This window comes from Odontesthes bonariensis, chromosome 24 (assembly GCF_027942865.1).
Source record: "Odontesthes bonariensis isolate fOdoBon6 chromosome 24, fOdoBon6.hap1, whole genome shotgun sequence".
Taxonomy (NCBI): Eukaryota; Metazoa; Chordata; class Actinopteri; order Atheriniformes; family Atherinopsidae; genus Odontesthes; species Odontesthes bonariensis.
Window position 1 is genome coordinate 8283335 of NC_134529.1, and position 19224 is coordinate 8302558.

The following is a 19224-nucleotide window of genomic DNA, read 5'->3' on the forward strand; positions in this document are numbered from 1 at the left end:
GAACTGTGGCTTGTTATAGTTAATAAAACTGCTCCTACTGGGTCTTATTCCCTAGCATCAGGGGAACCATCTGTGGCGTAACTGTACAGTGATTGGCCGAACGTATCAGTACAATTTGCGATGATCAAAAACAGAAAAGAAAAGACAAACAACTTATAAACAGTTCAAATGTCACCCACAAAAACGAAGTTCTTAACTTCAGCCTTAACAAATAAACAAAACAAAGAGGAATGAGAAAAAGTGAAGGCCAGTCAATTTACAAATGAATTACGACGTGATTTTGACGAGGTGACGACCTGCATCCTGGTCATTATTTAACTTCAGCATTACTATCTGCTATGGAAAAGCCACAGAAGGTGTGTTGTCCTTTGCCAGGAGCCAAAGGTTCACAGAACTTTTCATTGTAACAGGAAAATCAGTGTCATTCATTTTACTTTCCTCTCACCTTTAACTTTGAGTGTGTAGCATTTAGGGCGCTCTATTGGCTGAAATGCAATACAATAATCACAACTATGTTTTCACCATCTCCACATCCTGGGACAATGGGGTCTCCCTTATCGGCCCTTTCCCACTTTGCACTGCCATGTTACTTCAGTAGCCCAGGAATGAAAAGTAAGCACTGGCCCTTTTTTATGTTACTGTAATTTGAGGGTATGTAGAAGGTTTTCAGTCCGTCTTATCTAAGCACTTGGCCTTATATGCTGCTGACATTTCACCAATCCTCATCAGTCACTTTTTCAACTTCTGCACATTGTGCATAATCTATATCTTGTTCCATGAATAAAAACTTTAAAAAAAGATACCAAAAAATACAAAGCAAAAAAACAAAAAGAATAAATATTTTCATACTTGTTTTGTTTTGTTTCAATGTTCAAAATCCCCATGGTGCACAGCCAAATGATTCACTATTCTTATCCTCACAATACAAGCTCTTAGTGTTTCAGGCAGTGAGAGAACTCTTTTTGAATAAAAAAATAAATAAATAATTGTTGCCTCCGTCTACAGTAGCATCTACTGAAAGAAGCTAATAATCTAGAAGCTAATAGGACCAAAAGACAGAGACTGCGAACAGACACTGAGAAGCACTTACTATGAGGCTGATAGAGGCAGCTCAGACTGCCTGGTGAACTGAAAGAAGTTTGAAAACTCTACAAAAACAGCTTCAACAGTCATTCCCTCTGCCTTTAAATAGGTTGTACGGTCAAATGCGTCTGGGATTACCAACCAAGTCACCATGAAGTAGGATGCGTGTGACTGATTGAAGAGCCAGCAGTTGTTCTAGCGATGAGGACACAGAGATCTGCACTGCTATTGGCAAACACTCAGCTACTCCTAAAGTGCCGATGACACCCACATCAACTCCTCCTCCAGCTCCTCCTCCCTCTGTTTCATCCTACTCCTCCACCTCTTCCAACTCCTCTTACATGTTGCTCAGGGTTCTGATGCAGAACAAGGTGTCCATCTATGTGGGCATTTGTCCTAATAGTGGCTCACGGCAGAATCCGTGTGTTGGTGAGGATGTCTGTGCGGCGTGCATTCAAGCAGCTTTTTCGGCAGCAGCCGTGAGCGGAGGCCTTCGAGAAGACAAAAAGTGATTCATTCTGCGCAGCCTTGAGGATTAAAGAAGCTTGTCCTCACATTTCCTGCCAGTGGAGTTGCTCAAACTTTACAAAGAGACTGAGACTTTCAAAAGATGTTGAGCTGGCGAGTTCATCATCAGTGAACCTTCAGTTGATGACTGCTACTGAGAATGAGGAGCTCTTCTCAGTAATCCTGAGAAAAGGGTCTGAACAGCTTCATCGAAGCACAGCAGTCGTTTTGTCACACGCACATTGACACTGAACAGCTGTTGCATTTGCTCTCCTGTTTAAGAAAGAAGCTGGACCGTTAAGGAGCCCCACCACGATGCTCACAAACCTGTTTGCATAAACGTGGCTCCTTCTTAGCAACTGATAAGGATGAGAGATGGTGCCATGACCTACCTGTATTTGACACGTGTGTTTTTCACCTCGTTGGAGAGAAGAGCGGACAGGAAAAAAGTCAGTACGAGGGATCAGCCGAAGAAAGGTGCGAGTGGAACGCTGTGAGAGGGAAACGCACTTGCAGAGCTGGGAGAAGAAACTGAGCGAACTTTGCCAGGCAGAAGAAGGAGTGAGGAGAAAAACAGTGTCCAAGATTCTGGTCGAACACCCATTTAATTCTGTCAGAGCCACACGGGGTGAGTATGTATTCTGTTTGATGTGGCTGTTATGGCTGCAGATTAAACAGTTCATAGAAGCAGCTGTCAACTGACCCTTCTTACTGTTTGGCGACATCATATCATGAATTCTGACATGATAAATGTTTTATAGCTGAATAGTAAATGCAGCCAGATTTGCTTTATTAATGAATCATGGAACAAGTGCTGGGGCTCATCAGCTGTCACTGGAGCTTTTACAGGTCAGACTCAGATCTATTTAAGATGGGAGATTTTTCTGCAACAAAAAGGGTTTTCAGTTGATCTAAGATATGTTTATGCTTCAGTGTTCATGTATGTCGGGGCAGTGAACAGATTTAATCTAACATCAATAACAGCCTTGGGGATAATGAGTCACATGACTCAACCTTTTTTCCCCAGTTATATTCTTGGGGATATGACTATTACATAAAAAAAAAAAAAAAAAAAAAAAAAAAAAAAACAGGTTAAAACTTAACAACAGCAGAAATATTACGAAAATAAGTAAGTGTCAAAAGCAACTAACCTACTTGAGTCTAATTAAGTTTGCCACTTCTGAATGCTCTGATCTATAAGACATCAGAAAATATTTACAGTGGAGCACAAAATTACGAAATATATTATGTTTTAGCCAAACACCAGAATATTCTATCAGTAAGATAAGATCAAAGATCAAAAAACATGAAAATGTCATTTGAGAAGCTAAAACTCTGAAATGGTCTGCGTATTTGCTTTTAAAAATTTATTTTCTTTGAGCTGATTGTTTGAATAAACATTGCAGCTCTACATTAAACTGAAAATCAGTAATAGAGCAAGTGTCTGACAAAATGTCACCTTCAATTCTGAGAATTTGAAGAATATCTGTCCATTCTGATGTGTTCAAACTTTTGACTAATAATGCATATCAAGAATGATTTGTTAAACAGGCAAATGAAATCAAACTGACAGATCAAACATTCATTATTCCCAGCTTCTCAGATTCTTTTTGGTGCACTGCTGGCTTAAAAAAAAAAAATTAGCAACACAAAAACATAAATTGTGACTCTGAATAGCAAGTGAGTTTCAATTATTTATTTTTTTCCCTCCCCTAGTTACCACAATTTCATAAACCAAGAATTAGAACAGTAAAATAACTGAAGCAGGCTTTGGCATTCAGGATGAAAGTGGGCAGACTGTTCAGAGGGACGCTTTCAGCAAAGTGTCTGTGATCCACCTGCAGCTTTATTTAGCCTCACATCTTTTTTCTCTTGTTTCATGTTAATCAGCAGTTGCAAACACTTTTTTTTCCTTGTTTCTTGCCAACTGCAGAGTAGACGACTGGCCTCATTCCTCTGCTTTGACTCCAATCTGCCGGGTCTACATGCCTAATCAAGTATCCACACCGGAAAATATAAATTAACAGTATGATTGGGACTATACATCTCAGTTAGGAAAACATGCTTGTGTTTGTCAATCCAGTTAGCTAAATCACTGAAGCTTTAATGCGATTTCCTTTTGTCTCATTATGATTGAGCTTTGATAGGTGCCCATTAGCAGCCTTGGTAAACTACGGCTGCGGGGGAGGAGGATTGATCCTTGTGTTAATGTGTACAGATAGATGACCGCGTTAGGACGTAAATAACTGGACAGCAATTTCCCCCAGTCATACAGAGGCATCATGCACACTTGAACACAGAATAATGGAATTGGACCATGTGTGCTCTGGCCCAAGTAACAGCAAAATAACCCCGAGCAACCCAAGGACTAAGACGAACTCTAACATACAAACAAAAATTCAAGGTGATGAAAACCTTTTGTCACGAAAGCAACAACAAAAACACAGTGGTCCTGAAATATTTCGAACATCTAAAGTATCAAGGTTTCATCCTTGAAACGTCACCTCAGACGGAAAGCTGCAGGCGTGAAAAATCCTTGCTTCCTCCTGACACAGTGTATCTAAGCACTGGATACAATAGAAGCCAAAAGAGTCGAACATAACACACGAATGCTAAAAGCATTTGGGATCTTTGGAAAAACAGTGTGCCTATATAACAGCTATCGAGGAGGCCAAACACAACAGAAAATCAAAATGACCTTAAATTGTTTACATAATTTCCATGTCAGCCCTGAGTGTGGTGGGGCTTTCAATAGAGGTTTTGCAAATAAGAAGTCAGGAGCTGTAGGTCCTCAACATCATAGATTCTCGCATTACACTAGCAGGATAAAGTGACTAAAAGCCTTTATTATCGCTGTGATTGTGTTATACAGCATGCATACATCTAGACAGAAATCAAGCGAAACTTTCAGACTCTTTGTGAGGACAAAGAGTCCTTGAGTTTGCAGCAGCAAATGTATTCGGACAAAATAAACAGAAGAAATTCAGAATCAAATCTAAACATTAATATAAATGGACATTATATAAATAGCAGTGACAGGTTCTGCACAAACACATCAGAGGCAGAATGAATGAGAAGAGTGCGATGTATGTACCAAGCAGCAGAATGGTCACATGGTAACTTTTCAGTGTTCCAGAAAACTGACGTATATTCTTGTATTTAAATCAGACTTGTTTTGGCCATTTTGGTATGCGGACCAGTTTTGACTGTTTTCATCTCAAACATGTCTCATACCAAAACGTCACATGGTATGAATGTATCGTTTTATTGTAATTTGACAGAAATCCACCTCATAAATAAATTTAAAAAAAATCTAAATACGTTTTTTTTTTTTAATTTAAAAAAAATAAAAAGTCACGTAAAAATGCACTATATATGCACATTTCCACTCACAAACGAATAAATCCTCACAGTATTTGTTATGCAAAATTGACTTTGTGACTATTCCAATTTATTTGAGCATAAAAAAAAATTTAAATTTTTTTTTTTTCTTTTTAAAAAAAAAAAAAAAAAAAAAAAAAATCATGATTTTAGAAGAAGAACTGCTTCTTGTTAAGCTCCCAAGAAGGACCATGTTCCACCCTGAATATTCCAGAATGACTTTATGTGGTTGTGATGTAAACGCTCTGTCTCGATGAGGAATTAGCAACTAAAGCTTCAGTAGCCTGCCAAACTCTGGAGCCATTTTGTCAACACAGTCACGTCTCTCTGGCTGTGAGGTTGTGAAATAAACTGGCTCTTGATATATAAATGCCCAATTATCTATCTTCACACTAGTAGTGTTAAAGTTGCTCACGGATTTATTTAATTCACAGTGCAAGAACAAGAGGTACTACCAGTGATTCAAAACCTTCTCACCTATTTTCATGTCCAAAAACATGACTTTTTAGAGAAGAAAGCCAGAAGAACATTGATGCCTTGATGCTGTGTGCTACATTAATCATTTCTTTTTGGGTGTAAATCAAAGCCAGCTGGCACACAAGCTCAGACATCAGTCCTGTCCTAAACCATCTCACTGAACCTTGGGAATTCACCAGCAAAAATCAATGAGGAAATAATTTAACAAGACTGATTTAAAAAAAAAAGTGATATCACGATGATGATGTCATCAAACTGACAGAGTGATCCATTTATTTTTACTGAGGATTTTCTGTCAACAGATTATTGTTCAATTCTATAAAATGATCCAAAAGGAACAAAAGTGGTTTCCCAATGTGCAGTGACATATTAGGATTGCTTGTTTGACCTGGCTGGCAGTTTAAAATGTAAAAGACATTTTGATCAATTCCACATTGAATCAAATGTTTATGTTAGAGTGCTTTATAAGATAGATATTTGGTTATATATAACCAGTATCTAGATAGGCAATGATTCTGCACATGATTATGCCAAACCTTTAGTCTAGAAATAGTATTTTATCACCATGAGCTTTCTGGTGGTCTGTGTTTATATTGGTAGGAGCACTGACTAATCACGCTGGAGTTGGCTCTGGTCTGATATGGAGGTAAACAGTCCGTGTGGAATGCAAAGCAGAACACTGACTAAGCATAGCCTTAAATCTCTATATTTTGTTATTAAAAAAAAAAAGGAATGTATATGAATACAATTGTTCAGAAAACCAATGGTTTCACTGGAAGCCCAGAAATACTGTATTGCTCCCAGAGGCCAGTGAACGATTAATGGTAACACGTACGTTTCCAACTGTGTCATACTCACCGTTTTGCTAAGTGTAGGATTTTGTGGATTCAATCAGTGTAGACAGGCTAGCATAAAGTCATCTAAAAAGCTAACAGCTCATAGTCCACCGAGATGACATCACACAAAGCGTGGACCACAAAAAATAATGAAAAAGCAGGCGTGAACAATACAGATATGGCAACACTGGACAACAATATGAATAATTTTTACTCCATCACGAACCAGCTCTTTGTCCACTGACTGATGTCTTTTCTTGGCATGGCACTGCTAAAGGACCAGCAGCAGAACTAACACAGGCAAGAGTAGCCTACACCGAGTGGTAGCAACATGCAGCAATATATAGCGGTGCGTTTGCAAGTCTGTGTGAAACATCAACACAGAGCAAACAGAGGACCCTGCGATGAATAAGTCAGCAAGCAACAGCGCTCACACTGAACTTATATCCAATTAAATTCTCATATATTCAGGTCCTTCCCCCAAGGCTGTAAATTTAAGAAAAAATACAGGGAAAACAAAACAAATAATATGACTCATCACTTCTGATCAGAATCAGAATGATTCAAAATAAAATCTAAATAATAGATGCAGAGATTTTTGAGTTGGGTCTTCAGCCATGAGTAAAAGTGCACAACCAGCAATGTGAGAGCACAGGAGATATTTTTCACTTGGGGGAGGTTTGTGATCATCATACAGTATTTTGGACTGATCACCCTCCTCTACTTTCTTCTTCTAAACTCAAGATATACAATTCAAAGTTTTGTTATGAGTTCTGATATCATGAGTTTGCCATATTAGCTGATGTTATGAAAGATGCTCTGTTATGAAAGACCGAATTATCTATAGTTCTGAACTTGCAGAATACGACAGTGCTGTGCAGGACAAAAGTGCTGCATCTACTTGATTAAAATGTTGGAAAAAGCAGCCTATAAACACGCTCGCTCTCAACGCCTCCGGCATGCTGTAGGTAAAGCTCTGCACGCAAACTCTCTGCCCTTGGATTGTAAATTTCATAAGATATATCGCAAAGGGTTGAGCAACACTGCTTTAGGTCGTTTTTCTCCTGAAATACACAAACTCTCCAAACACTTCTGACCTGTACATTCTTTCCAATCTTGTCAACATAACAAATCATCAGAAGCTCCAGAAGAAGCAATCTGCAATCACTTTAGCCATGAGGACACAAGTGATTTTTGTGGATTATTTCAGATTTCATAGCTACCTTAATTGAGCAGAAAAAGCAACACTTGAAGCATTACCTCCCACATCCAATTAGGTGTCCTCTAGAGCGGCAGCCTCTTGCTGCATACGGCATGACTAATCTGTCAATGTTGGCCACACACAGATGAGGGATCGGAGTCAGACTATTCACAAGAGCACTTTTGGCATTCACGCTACCACAGAAGGAGAGCGTGACATGGCTATACAACATTCACTTTCTAACAGTGTGAGAGGAAAAAAATTCAATGCTCGAAACGCTAATGAGTTCAAAAAGGGCTTTGTGACCTGCTCGAAAAACATAAGTTAGCATCATTGATGGGAAGTGAACACCTGATATTCATCCCAAATCTGCCCGATTGAAGAGTACTTGTGTGTTTAAGCAAGTAAGAATCAATAATTACAATAGTAGTTTGGATCCAAAAAGACTTCACTGATGTGGTTTTTCAAACATTAAGTCAATCATCTCTGCAGTAATGGGGACGATTAATGTTCTCGTGAAACAACAACTTTTTTCATTCGATTTCTTTTTTTCAATTCAGATAACTGGGGACAGCACAACAATTCAGTTGGTTGAGTAAGGCACATTAATCATGACCGGGCTATTAATCTGGTCATTGGTGTAATAGTAGGGTGAATGGGCTGCTTTTACATATTGGGCTGCAGCTAGTAATCCTTTTTCATTTAGTCGATTAACTTGTATTCTTTTTTTAAAATGAGCATTTATAACCTCGTGTTTTTAAACTCACAAATATCCGCTGCATTACAGACATCTGTGTCCTGCCCCTCATCTCTGCTAAAGCTTGAGGCTTCATCATTTAGCTGCACCACATCCACATTTTTGAAGATACTAACGGTCTAGTTGCACTGAATGCTGGAGACACAGAGTTCCGATCCAAAACTGTGTTCTAAAAACATCATCTTCACCTTGTAAATTATCGGTTCATTTAGGGAAAAATAAAAGACAAAGTAGGGTAAGCTTTTAGGGTGGTGCTACCTTGTGACTGACACAGCAGCAAACCAATGTGAATGCACTGTTTCTGCAGATTTCAGTTCTATTCACAGCTCTGCATAGGATCTGCTCGTTTTATCACCGGTGCATGAGCCGGCTAAAAATGCAGAGAGAGGAATATAACTCTTAAAGGGAGGGAAAGTCATTACAATTGGCCTTAAAACAGCCATGATGTGCAAAGGAGATCGAGGTTTATGCTGTCATTAATAATTGAATTGATGAACGTGTCAGAGAGAAGAAAAAAAATATCAGCAATATTTTGCCAGTTAATGGAATGCCCAGAATGAAACTTATTCAACAGTCTATGTCTTTGTTCGCTCAGTTAAGACTAACTTGTTGCTTGGCATCAACCATAGGACAGAGATGGGCATATATACCGCTTGAGCTGCTGGATCTGAGCAGTGTGGCGCTACAGACACCAGCATGTTAATGGTATGGGCCCACTCATGACTTATGGTTTCAAAAGACCAAGATGGACCCTAACCCCTCTGTTTTGCTGCGGTAACGTGCCCATTTTCTTCTGGACATAAAGGAATAGTGGTAGCCTAGCCATCCAAATAGCCACGAAAGACTTGATTGAAGGATTAGATGACCACCTCTCCTTGACTGCTAAAAGAAAAGTCTCAAAAGCTGATAAAGGTGTTACAAAAATTATTCAAAATCCCAGCTCTACAGTATCTACACCATTAAAGTCTGAGTGTAGGCAGCAATTTTAGGTCATTTTTATCATGCAGCAGAATCTGCACCAGCTACAAAGAAAACTAGCCTATTAAATTTCAACAGCATTTCAAAACAAACACGAGCTGCTTAGATTTCAGTTTTGACATCCCAAATATTAGACACTCAATTAAAAACAACTCCACACTGAGTCATACACGAGATTCTCAGATTAGCAGCCAGAATCAGTCCAATATTTGATGAAAGTTCATTTCAAGCTCTGCTCTAATGAGACAGCACTTAACTCCCTTGTATGTGATCCTTTGAGGAGAGAAATATCAACAAAAAGAAAAAAAAGCAGATAATCAGAGACCATAGAAAGCCCAGGGGCCCAAACACCAAGCACTGAGCCTGAAATGAGCAAACAAAGAAACAAGAATCTATCAGACAGCAAGCAGTGTCCAAACAGAGCAATTAAAGTCCCTGAAGACAGCAGGCATTTCCTTCTAACTAATTAGGAAAAACAGACAACTTCAGAAAATTACAACAAGACTCAGCGGAGTTTGACACACAGCGTATTTCCACTACAGCCAACAACAGCAGCTCATGATCAGAGCTGTTTGAGCACAGCAGGTGAAGATGGCCAAACAAGCAGCGTCTTGGTCAGCTCTTACCTGCAGACTCCAGCAACACCTGATAGTCCATTCCTCTCTGAGTTGGCGTGTCATCATCTTTCTCCACCCTCTCCGATTCCTCGTAACGGTCCCAGTTTGACGCCAGCTTCCTCCTGGAGAACACCTCTGCCCCATGTTCTTCGTCCTCCTCAAATTTCTCCCCTTCATCTTGGTCCTGAAAGGGAAGATCATTTAGAAAATCCATAAGCAGAATGAAATAGTCCATAAACTGAAGCTATTCATTTCTGACATAAAAGCTGCATCTATTGGCATTCAATTAAATCATCTTAACAAATTATATATCCAAATTTTTGTTGATAATCAAGAAGTGAGGTTTGTACAATGAAGATGACAGGGGAAGGAACCAGGAATAGTTTTATGTTTTTAAAATTAAATTTAAGCTGCGGAGTGAAACAGTCAAGCAATTTGCATGCATTAGTGTGTTTTTGTTGTTTTTGGTTTGTTTGAGTTGCAAACAGCTGTAGCATAACAGAAAACTGCTCATCCTCAACTTTAATGTTAACAACTTGCTTTTTTACACAAAGGACAACTTTTCAGGAAAAACTCAAAGAATGTGACAGAAAGTAGGGTGACTGTAATTCAATTTTGTGTGTAGCTTTTGTCGAGATAGCTAACAGCTGGGGAACACAAGACATTAACAAGATGGCTTCCCGTTTTTGTTATATTAGCCTAAAGAACAAGACAGTTCTTTTACGGTTTGATAAAAAGAAAAAAATTATAAGAATTAATTATATACACATACATATATAGCTACATTACTCAAATGAGACAGAATGATCAAGATGTTGACATAGATTATTTCATTTGAGCTGTTTTTCATTCAGTTTAAAAAATAACAAGTATCTAAATGTCCTGTGAAGAGTTTTGTTGTCCTCTGTATACAAGCCCAGGATCAAATACCGGGGCCATCTTGTTGCATCTAGTCACTGTCTGTGCTGGATATTCAATTTTAAAAATGAATTTAAAAAAATGCTTTTAATACTCGTTTTGCCATTTTTGAAAGAGAGCGAAACCACAAATGCAAATCAAAGTAGATGGAAAGAATTTAACGACATACATACAGTGTATCTGAGAAGGTATTAAAGACTTGTAACATTCTGACAAGCTTTAATAAGTCAGAACCGTGTGCTTTGGGTACTCCACATTGTGCTCCTCAAAGTAGAATTCAAAGTGGCTGTTTCATCCATGACTGGTAGCCTAACTAAAGGGTCACTGTAAAAAGCATGCGATGCCTTTATCTAAGTTTACGCAACTGGAATGTGCAACATGAGATGTATCACACTGACAAAGCAGCAATTTTGCTTTTAACATATCATGTGCCCTCACAAAAGTAAGATAAAAGGGTGCTCTTTTTCTAGTCGTGTCATCAGGAATTACAGGGATAGTTGCTATGGATGCACCATAGGAGATTTGAATTATTGCAATCAAGGAACCCCAATGTACCAAAAGATAATTCTATGATTGCAATCAAGCATCTCCCATCGTTTCTACTCCACTCCTGTAGTTAGCATGGCAGGAGAATCATCTGACTGATCATTCATAATTGAAACCTCTAGTCATTTCCCAGACCCAGATTCTGCAGCTGCATTGATAAAATACTATTGGAGATATTTTAAGTGCTTGATCACAATGATAGCAAACGTTCATTCCGTTTGATTCAGCTTTAGACATTGTTGTAGGCTCTCATATTTACACAGCTAATATATACAGAGCTCTATTAAGGCACTCTCTCAACATGAAATGTCACTCAAGTAAACTTGGCATTCATGTAGTCATGTAGCAGAAGTTTCCATAATCCTCTGTACCTTAAGTTAAATGTTTGCTCGTAGAGCCGAATTAAAATTGACGTCCTGTTTAGACAGGGCCGTTTAAACTGTTGCTGGGTACTGAGTGCATTTGCTCACTTAAAGATAAAATTTAAAATTTTCAGTGAAGTTTGGCAGAGCGAATCAGCGGGCTTATTAGAACGCCGTCCCCATGTTCTCACCCGCTGAGGGAAAGGCGCGCTTCCCCAACGTCCACGACCCCGGTGGTGGTCTCGTTTACCACGGCCGCGGTGGTGGGCTCCTCTCCCTCGGCCACGGTGTTCACCGCCAGAACTGTCGCTGTCGTTTCCACCTCGGCCGCCTCTTCTCCAGCCTCCCCTGCCTCTGCTCCCTCTTCCTTCCATTTCCGAGACTGTGAACGGACAGTTATGTACGTGACACCTCTTAGCTTAGCGGCATGGGTGTAACACCAATTAGTGTCTTACGAAAGAATTGTTTAATGGTTCCAGGTCCGTTTGAGGAAATAAAAAAAATAAAATAAAATAAAGAACCAGTTGTTCAAGTTTGAATGTAGGCAGTATTATTTTAAAAACAGTTACTGAAAGTAAAACGGATTATAAAATCCTTAACCATAACCTAAGAGAAGTGTTTTACACTGACTGAATTGAATTAAAGCATCTAAAAAGATTGTAATATTAATAAAACAATACTAAATTCGGAATTTGAAAATTAAAAAAAATTATACATAATACAATAACAAAAAACTAATTTTTTTTGTTTGTTTTGTTTTTTTTCTCATATCACAGACAGAACTTGAAATTTGACATCTATTTATATTGAAATTAAAGTAAAGAGGACAGATTGAAAATAATTCAGTAGCTTCAAGTGACATATCATAAGTTAAAGCTACAAGAGAGTAATAGTTTGAGAAAAACAAAATGATATATTCAATCAAAGAGACATAGTTTTTATGCATATCTCACCACTGTTGTCTTTCATTTTAGGGCAGCTCAGTCTTCATGGGGCCACTGAGGGGCACTTTTCATCTGTAACACAGAAAGATTGCAAGAACAATGGATTTCCAAAACAGCACTTCTGGCAATACTTCATACGTGCAGGCTGCTGCTCACAGCCTTTGGGAAGTCATAACCATCGCTACAGTGTCGGCCATTGTCAGCTTGATAACTATAGTTGGAAACGTGCTGGTGATGCTGTCCTTCAAAGTGAACAGTCAGCTTAAGACTGTAAACAACTATTACCTGCTGAGTTTGGCCTTTGCTGACCTCATCATAGGAGTCCTGTCCATGAACTTATACACCACATATATACTGATGGGCTACTGGTCCTTGGGGAACCTTGCTTGTGATCTCTGGCTTGCGGTGGATTATGTGGCCAGCAATGCTTCAGTTATGAACCTACTTGTTATCAGCTTTGATAGATACTTCTCAATTACAAGGCCGCTGACCTACAGGGCAAAGAGGACTCCAAAGAGAGCTGCTATCATGATTGGCTTGGCATGGTTGGTGTCTTTTGTCCTTTGGGCACCACCCATTCTGTGCTGGCAGTACTTTGTTGGAGAGAGGAAGGTGCCACTGGACCAGTGTCAAATCCAGTTTTTAACTGAGCCTGTAATCACATTTGGGACAGCAATTGCAGCCTTCTACATCCCTGTCTCTGTTATGACCATCCTCTACTGCAGGATCTACAAGGAGACTCAAAGACGGACAAAAGATCTTGCAGAGCTGCAAGGGCTCACCACGGAAAATGTTCCAGAAGGGACTAAATCACAGAAAACCATCATTCATTCTTGTTTTCATTTCACCAGAGAGAGGAAAGATCAGAGCCAGGCGTCATGGTCCTCATCCAATCAAAGTAATGTCACGAAAACTACCACGAGGTCAGACGATGCATGGGGGAAAGCAGACCAGATAACTTCATTTAACAGCTATACATCCTCAGAGGAGGAGGAGCCTCACGTTTCAATAGAAACCCCACAAGGATCGTTTAAAGAGCAAGGTAGTGGACAAAGTAATAAGAACGGGCAGGTGCCTGATTACACAGAGGATCAGTATTTTTCCACTCCTCAAAAGAAGAACCATAAAAAATGCATCTCTTATAAATTCAAACCTGGCTCAAAGAGTAAAGACAGCAATCCAAAAAATGCAACACCATGCCCACCAGAGCCAAAGCAGCCCACCAAAAACACCTCTCCCTCCTCCTCCTCCACCACTTCCAAACCCCTGGACCCCGCCCTGAAGAGCCAGATCACCAAGAGAAAGAGGATGGTGCTTGTGAAAGAGAAGAAGGCAGCCCAGACTCTCAGCGCCATCCTCCTGGCCTTCATTCTCACATGGACGCCATACAACATCATGGTGCTCATCTCCACTTTCTGTGCCGCGTGCATCCCTACGTCCCTCTGGCACCTGGGCTACTGGCTATGCTACGTCAACAGCACCATCAACCCCATGTGCTATGCTCTCTGCAACAAGACCTTCCAGAAGACCTTTCGCATGCTTCTGCTCTGCCAGTGGAGGAGGAGGAGGAGAGGTGAGGACAAGCTGTACTGGGGTGGACAAAACCCAAACGTCAACAATAAAATGACTTAATGTGGCCCTTATTGCTTTTGACAACATGTTGGACTCTGTTGCTATTCTGTAGTCAGTGGTCCTGTTCAGCATGAAGTGCTTCTGGGATTTTTGTTAAAATACATGTTTGAGAATTGCAAAAGAAGGAAAGCTCATCCTGCACATTCTCACATTATTAAAGGTTAAAGAATAGGTTCATATTTTCTCAAGTCTATAAAGAGGTATGCCGCTGATTATAAATATCAAAGTGGGCTTATAGGTAAAAACTACATGGCTACTGACTTAAAAGTGGAGGTGTGAAGTCCTGGAAAACTCTGCTTAATAGCTTGAGACTATTACCCTCTACTTGCAAGAGATATCCAAATCTCTGACTCAAATGCCTGTGACTGTGTTGCAATGTGAGTTATACAGGTCCCAGGTTTTGATAAGAAGTCTTGTTGAATAAGAAAAAGACAATATCTTTGCTTCTTCTGTATTCATTTGTATCCTTGTTTGTAGTAGCCCATCATGAGTTACGTGGGTGTCATTTCAAGTCTCTAGAATGCTAATTTCATACAGCCTTCACATACCCATGCAAATGTTGAAATAGTCGTCTTGCTGTTTTGTTAAACATATCCAATAACCTCCTCCCATGTTGATTTGGATGTAGAATACAGGGGACAAAATAGATTCAAAATTTTTTTTTTTTTACATAAGCCAGTGTTAGCATGAGGATTTTTCCCCAAGCCCTGATTTACAAAGACTTCAACATGTGACGCACGTTTGTGTTGAAATATTTGTGGGGGCGAGGGTCACAAAGGAAAATGTCCAGATTCTTCATCCTACTTTAAATTGCTTTCTCATGAAGTTATGTCTGCTCTTTCTCATAATGTTATTATGTGAGTCCATGCTTTGCTTGGTCCAGCTTGATTTTGGCGTCAATGAAAAGAATTTACCCACCTTGGCAAATTCATTGGCAAATATTCGATCATTTGCAGGATTTAGCTTCTTCGGTTTTCCCACCAACCACACACCACGCTGCTGTTTGATGTTCTGTTCGGCATTTACAAAGCATGTTTGTGTTTGTTTCTGTCAAGTCAAGTCATCTAATATTTTCTGTCTTGTTTTTTCTCCGCTCAGGTGGTCGTTATGGTGACTCTGGCCCCAGAAAGACATAACCTGATCACTTCTGCAACTTGTACATGAGTGGCTGACAATAAAGTTCTCTTTGGTCTTCATTATCATACTGCAAAACTGAATCGGATTGTTTTTTCTGGCTTAATTTTCGACACATCAGATGAGATCTTTTTTTTGTTTTAAATCCAAGGGAGAGGGGACATACAAACAAATGGTATACATATCAAAGAGTTCAAGTTTAAGTTGGCTCATTTTTTTGTTCAAAATGCTGATAATTATAGTAAAGCATTGTGTCTACTTATCTCTGTCTGGATAAACATACAGCTGGAATCTGTACAATCAACAATGATGTCACAAAATCAGTAAAAGTGCTCCATGTGCCATTTGAAATCAGTATATGAACACTTCTTTTGGTTTTGATCACACTGTAATTTGGTTATAAGCAGCGATAAAGATGTGTTTATAAGTGTACATTTGTACAGAATTTTTCGTGTTTCCCTAATCTTCTTTGATAAAAGATTAACTGTTTTCATTCATTTCCTGTTTAGACAGCAGCCTCCTCTAATAGGTGTTCACAACAAGGAAAAAGACTAGTTAGCAACTAATACAGCTCTGAATGATTATGTTCAATACATTACAGTTTCATATGTTTACATGCTTATTACATATTCAAAGTAGGGCTCTAAACGAGCTTGAATTTCCTAATTTTAACACAGCCAACCTGTTTAGGATACAGCCTGGTTCATTTTCTTTCATTTCCACACTTTGAGGTATGTGTCTAATTTATTGATTATCTTCTGCTAGTCCACAAGCACTCAAATTTATTGTCACTCAGGAGTGAAAAGATCTTCACCCATCATCCCCCCCCAATCACAAGATGGCATCTTTAGAGCATATCAGCTTAATTTGTGTAGACTCCTTATCTCCTACATTGGAGCAAGAGTTTTCAAAGTCTGTGCGTTGCCTAGGAAACAATGAGTTAGCCATGGACATCTCATTAAGCACCGTTTACAAAGCTTGTATGTTTTTTAGTTTTTTCTGTTTGCATCTACAGAGCTATAAAGGTTTACTTTGATACTGAAGAAAACTCAAAAATGTGATGATTAACACAGGTTCAGGTTTTATATTTCTGAGGGGACTTACAAAAATTGATTTGCAATGAACGAACAATCGAATCCTCTAGTCTCATTAAACGTAATTTTGGTGGGGTGGGGGGGATTGTGATGATTGTTGATTATGTTGAATTTTACACCTCATAAATGATAAATGTAAACTTCGTATTGTACATCAAAGTTCAGTGAATGTTTAACCTGTTTTTTTTTTAATCTCGGCTCTTGCTTTTGATATTTGATTTTGTGTAAGGGCTACTCTGTACATTTACGTGCATCTAAAGCTGCTGTAGTTGAACAAGACGTGTAATTATTTATGGATCACACCTCTACCCTTGTCAATATTCATATTACAGTAAAGAAAAAAAAAGACTTTGTTTACAAGTACAATACTGTGCAAATGTCTAGAGCAACCTCTCACTTCTTTATATTTTGCCTCTAAGGAGCCACACTTTCTTTTAATCTTTTAAAGTGTCCTTGAGAAATAGTTCTCCAGGCTTTCCGAAGGCCTTTCAAAGTGTTTCTTTGGATATTGGCGGGTTTTCCACTTATTCTCAGTCCAGTCCTTGCACCTGATCATTTTCGGAGGAATGTCTGTTTTTCTGTCACTTAACACTGATCTAAGAATTATTAAAGCATAAAAAGGTATCCAACTCAAAGGACAAGGTTTTCTGTCCACATATAACAGACAACTTGCCAAAAAAGCTATTTTAAATGGTATCTTCCAGCACAGCCTGAGACAAGAACTCACATTTTGTTCCCATTTGTTTCAGTGCATCTTTGTTTGACTGGCAAAAAATAGTATTTTTGCACCAACAAGCTGATTTTCAAAGAGCTATTAGCTGAAAACTTGGCATATCTCAGCATGGTGTGCAGTGTGTCCTCAGAAAAACTGATAAAACTGGATGAATGGAAGGCAAAAGTAGCAGCAGGCCAAAAAAAAATACAGTTGATGAATAGTTTGTGAAAATTATTTCCTTTAGAGATAAGACCATGGTACAAAGAGTACCTGATAAACGCATCTGAACCTTCAGTTGATCCATCTACTATTCACTGAAGCCTTTTCAGAAATGATCTTTGGAAACGTGGCTGTTCTTAAGGAAGGAGAAAAGGCTGAGCTGTGCCAAATGACACAAGAAGTGGACTGAAAATCAGTGGCAACAGGTCTGATGGAGGGATGAATCCTCCCCAGAGCCCGGAGCTCAACATTACTGAAGCAGTGTGGGATCATGTTGGCAGAGAACGGAACAAAAGGCAGCCCACATCCAAAGAAGAGCTTTGGGATGTCCTTCAAGAAGCCTGGAGAACTATTCCTGAAGACTCCTTAAAGAAATGACAGAAAGCTTTTACTTATAGAATAAAGATAGTCATACTAAATACTGACTTTCAAACTTTTTTTACCTTATATTCTGTATTTACATTTAGGTTTGTATATATTTCATATGTTCCTGGACAGAAATAAGAGTTGGCTCCAGACTTTTGCACAGTGCTGTATGAGTGATGCTGTTGTAAATTGTTGTATGTAGGCTCTCTCTGTAAACATTGTGCCTTCTGTTCTGGCAAAATACTTTGTGAATGAATCTTTGCTCACTGTGTGTCTGCACAGTTTTGTAAAAGTGAGCCTGTGTGTACATAAACAGTACCAACAGTAAAATACAAGCTCAAAGGCAGAATAACAATCAGAACCTGATCTTTTTCCTTCTTTCAGAGCGTATCATCACCGGGCAAAATTGTTGACTTATGAAATGTGCAATGCAAAAAACATACAGATGGTATGAGTGTTGCCCAACCCAGAGCAACTACAGGTGTCCCTGTTTCTGAGACTCGAGTGAGCATAAGAACAAGACCAGCGACTGGTACCACCAAAAAGTCTCTGCACTGGGATGGTTTAATATGCTGCAGCTCTCCAAAGTGGACCATACAGTAAGAGAAAGTTTACTGGAGAACACGTTTCGTTATAAATGCATCGTCCCATTGCTACATTACAGCATTTTTACCCACCAAGCACCCAATCTAAAGCTGAAAATACAACACTGTCCTTGTTTTTGAATTATGGCCTTCTGTTACAGTAGCTTTAAAAAGAGACAAAACACTGATCTTGAGGACACATTTTCTTTTCCTACCCTGCCATCTCCCTCAGTGGATGGCTCCTATGCCAGCTCAAGAGATGATTTCATCCATTACTTTTAGGACTTATCATTTATGTTGGCTTGAAAGTTAACACCTACAACAATGTTATATTCCCATTCACTGCCTCTCATTAAAACTCATTCTGTAAGTCCTTGAAGTTTACAGAAAACGAAGCAACAAGGAAGCCAGTCTTTTTTGTCCTTTCCATTTACACAAATGTTTTTGCTACCTTGGTGGAGATTGTATGAGATTCACAACATCACAATCAACAAAGATTCCATCTTGCCAGTCCCAGCCATTTGTGGCTGGAACAGAAAGGTTTGGACCATTTAGCAGCCTTTACTGGTCGCTGCTGGCAGATTTAGCTATGACAACAATCTTATTTATTACCTGATGACACACCGTATGTAACACTTTGTATTTCCTCATTTGTTGAAAGATGCATGATTCCAATAACCTGCTAAGTGCCTGTCTTTTCTACTGATTTTATGGACGATTTCCAAGAGGTTTCTGTGAAACCAATTAACACAGATATTAGCTTTAAAAATATGGCTTTCCCTAAAAGAAAAGGGAAGTACACAATGACATCTTCTTTAGCTTTAACTGGTAAGTGTCAGATTTGTTGAATGGAACAAAGTCAAGTGCTATAAA

At 39.1% G+C, this 19224-nt stretch overlaps 2 protein-coding genes across 3 annotated transcripts in view; one reads left to right on the top strand and one right to left on the bottom strand.

The window, feature by feature from the left end:
- aven (apoptosis, caspase activation inhibitor) overlaps positions 1-12068 on the bottom strand; it is a 29950-nt gene extending 17882 nt beyond the window's left edge. Inside the window, exons 1-2 of the mRNA XM_075458513.1 lie at positions 11855-12068; positions 9847-10021 (exon numbers count right to left, since the gene is read on the bottom strand). Of these exons, the coding sequence (XP_075314628.1) occupies positions 9847-10021; positions 11855-12037 (358 nt within the window). The 5' untranslated portion in view covers positions 12038-12068. The remainder of the gene's footprint in view (positions 1-9846; positions 10022-11854) is intronic.
- Positions 1438-18683, top strand: chrm5b (cholinergic receptor, muscarinic 5b). Of its 2 annotated transcripts, XM_075458512.1 has the most exons (3): positions 1438-2218; positions 12638-14180; positions 15338-18683. In XM_075458512.1, exons 2-3 carry the CDS (start codon positions 12707-12709, stop codon positions 15373-15375), a joined length of 1512 nt encoding a protein of 503 aa, XP_075314627.1. In that variant the 5' UTR covers positions 1438-2218; positions 12638-12706; the 3' UTR covers positions 15376-18683. The 2 variants fall into 2 exon arrangements, with proteins under 2 accessions (XP_075314627.1, XP_075314626.1); XM_075458511.1 differs by lacking the exon at positions 15338-18683 and having other exon boundaries at positions 12638-14323.
- Positions 18684-19224: the final 541 nt, after the last annotated feature.

Excerpts from the sequence above, each read along its gene's own strand:
- chrm5b (XM_075458511.1), top strand. The coding sequence starts at position 12,707 with ATGGATTTCCAAAACAGCACTTCTGGCAATACTTCATACGTGCAGGCT.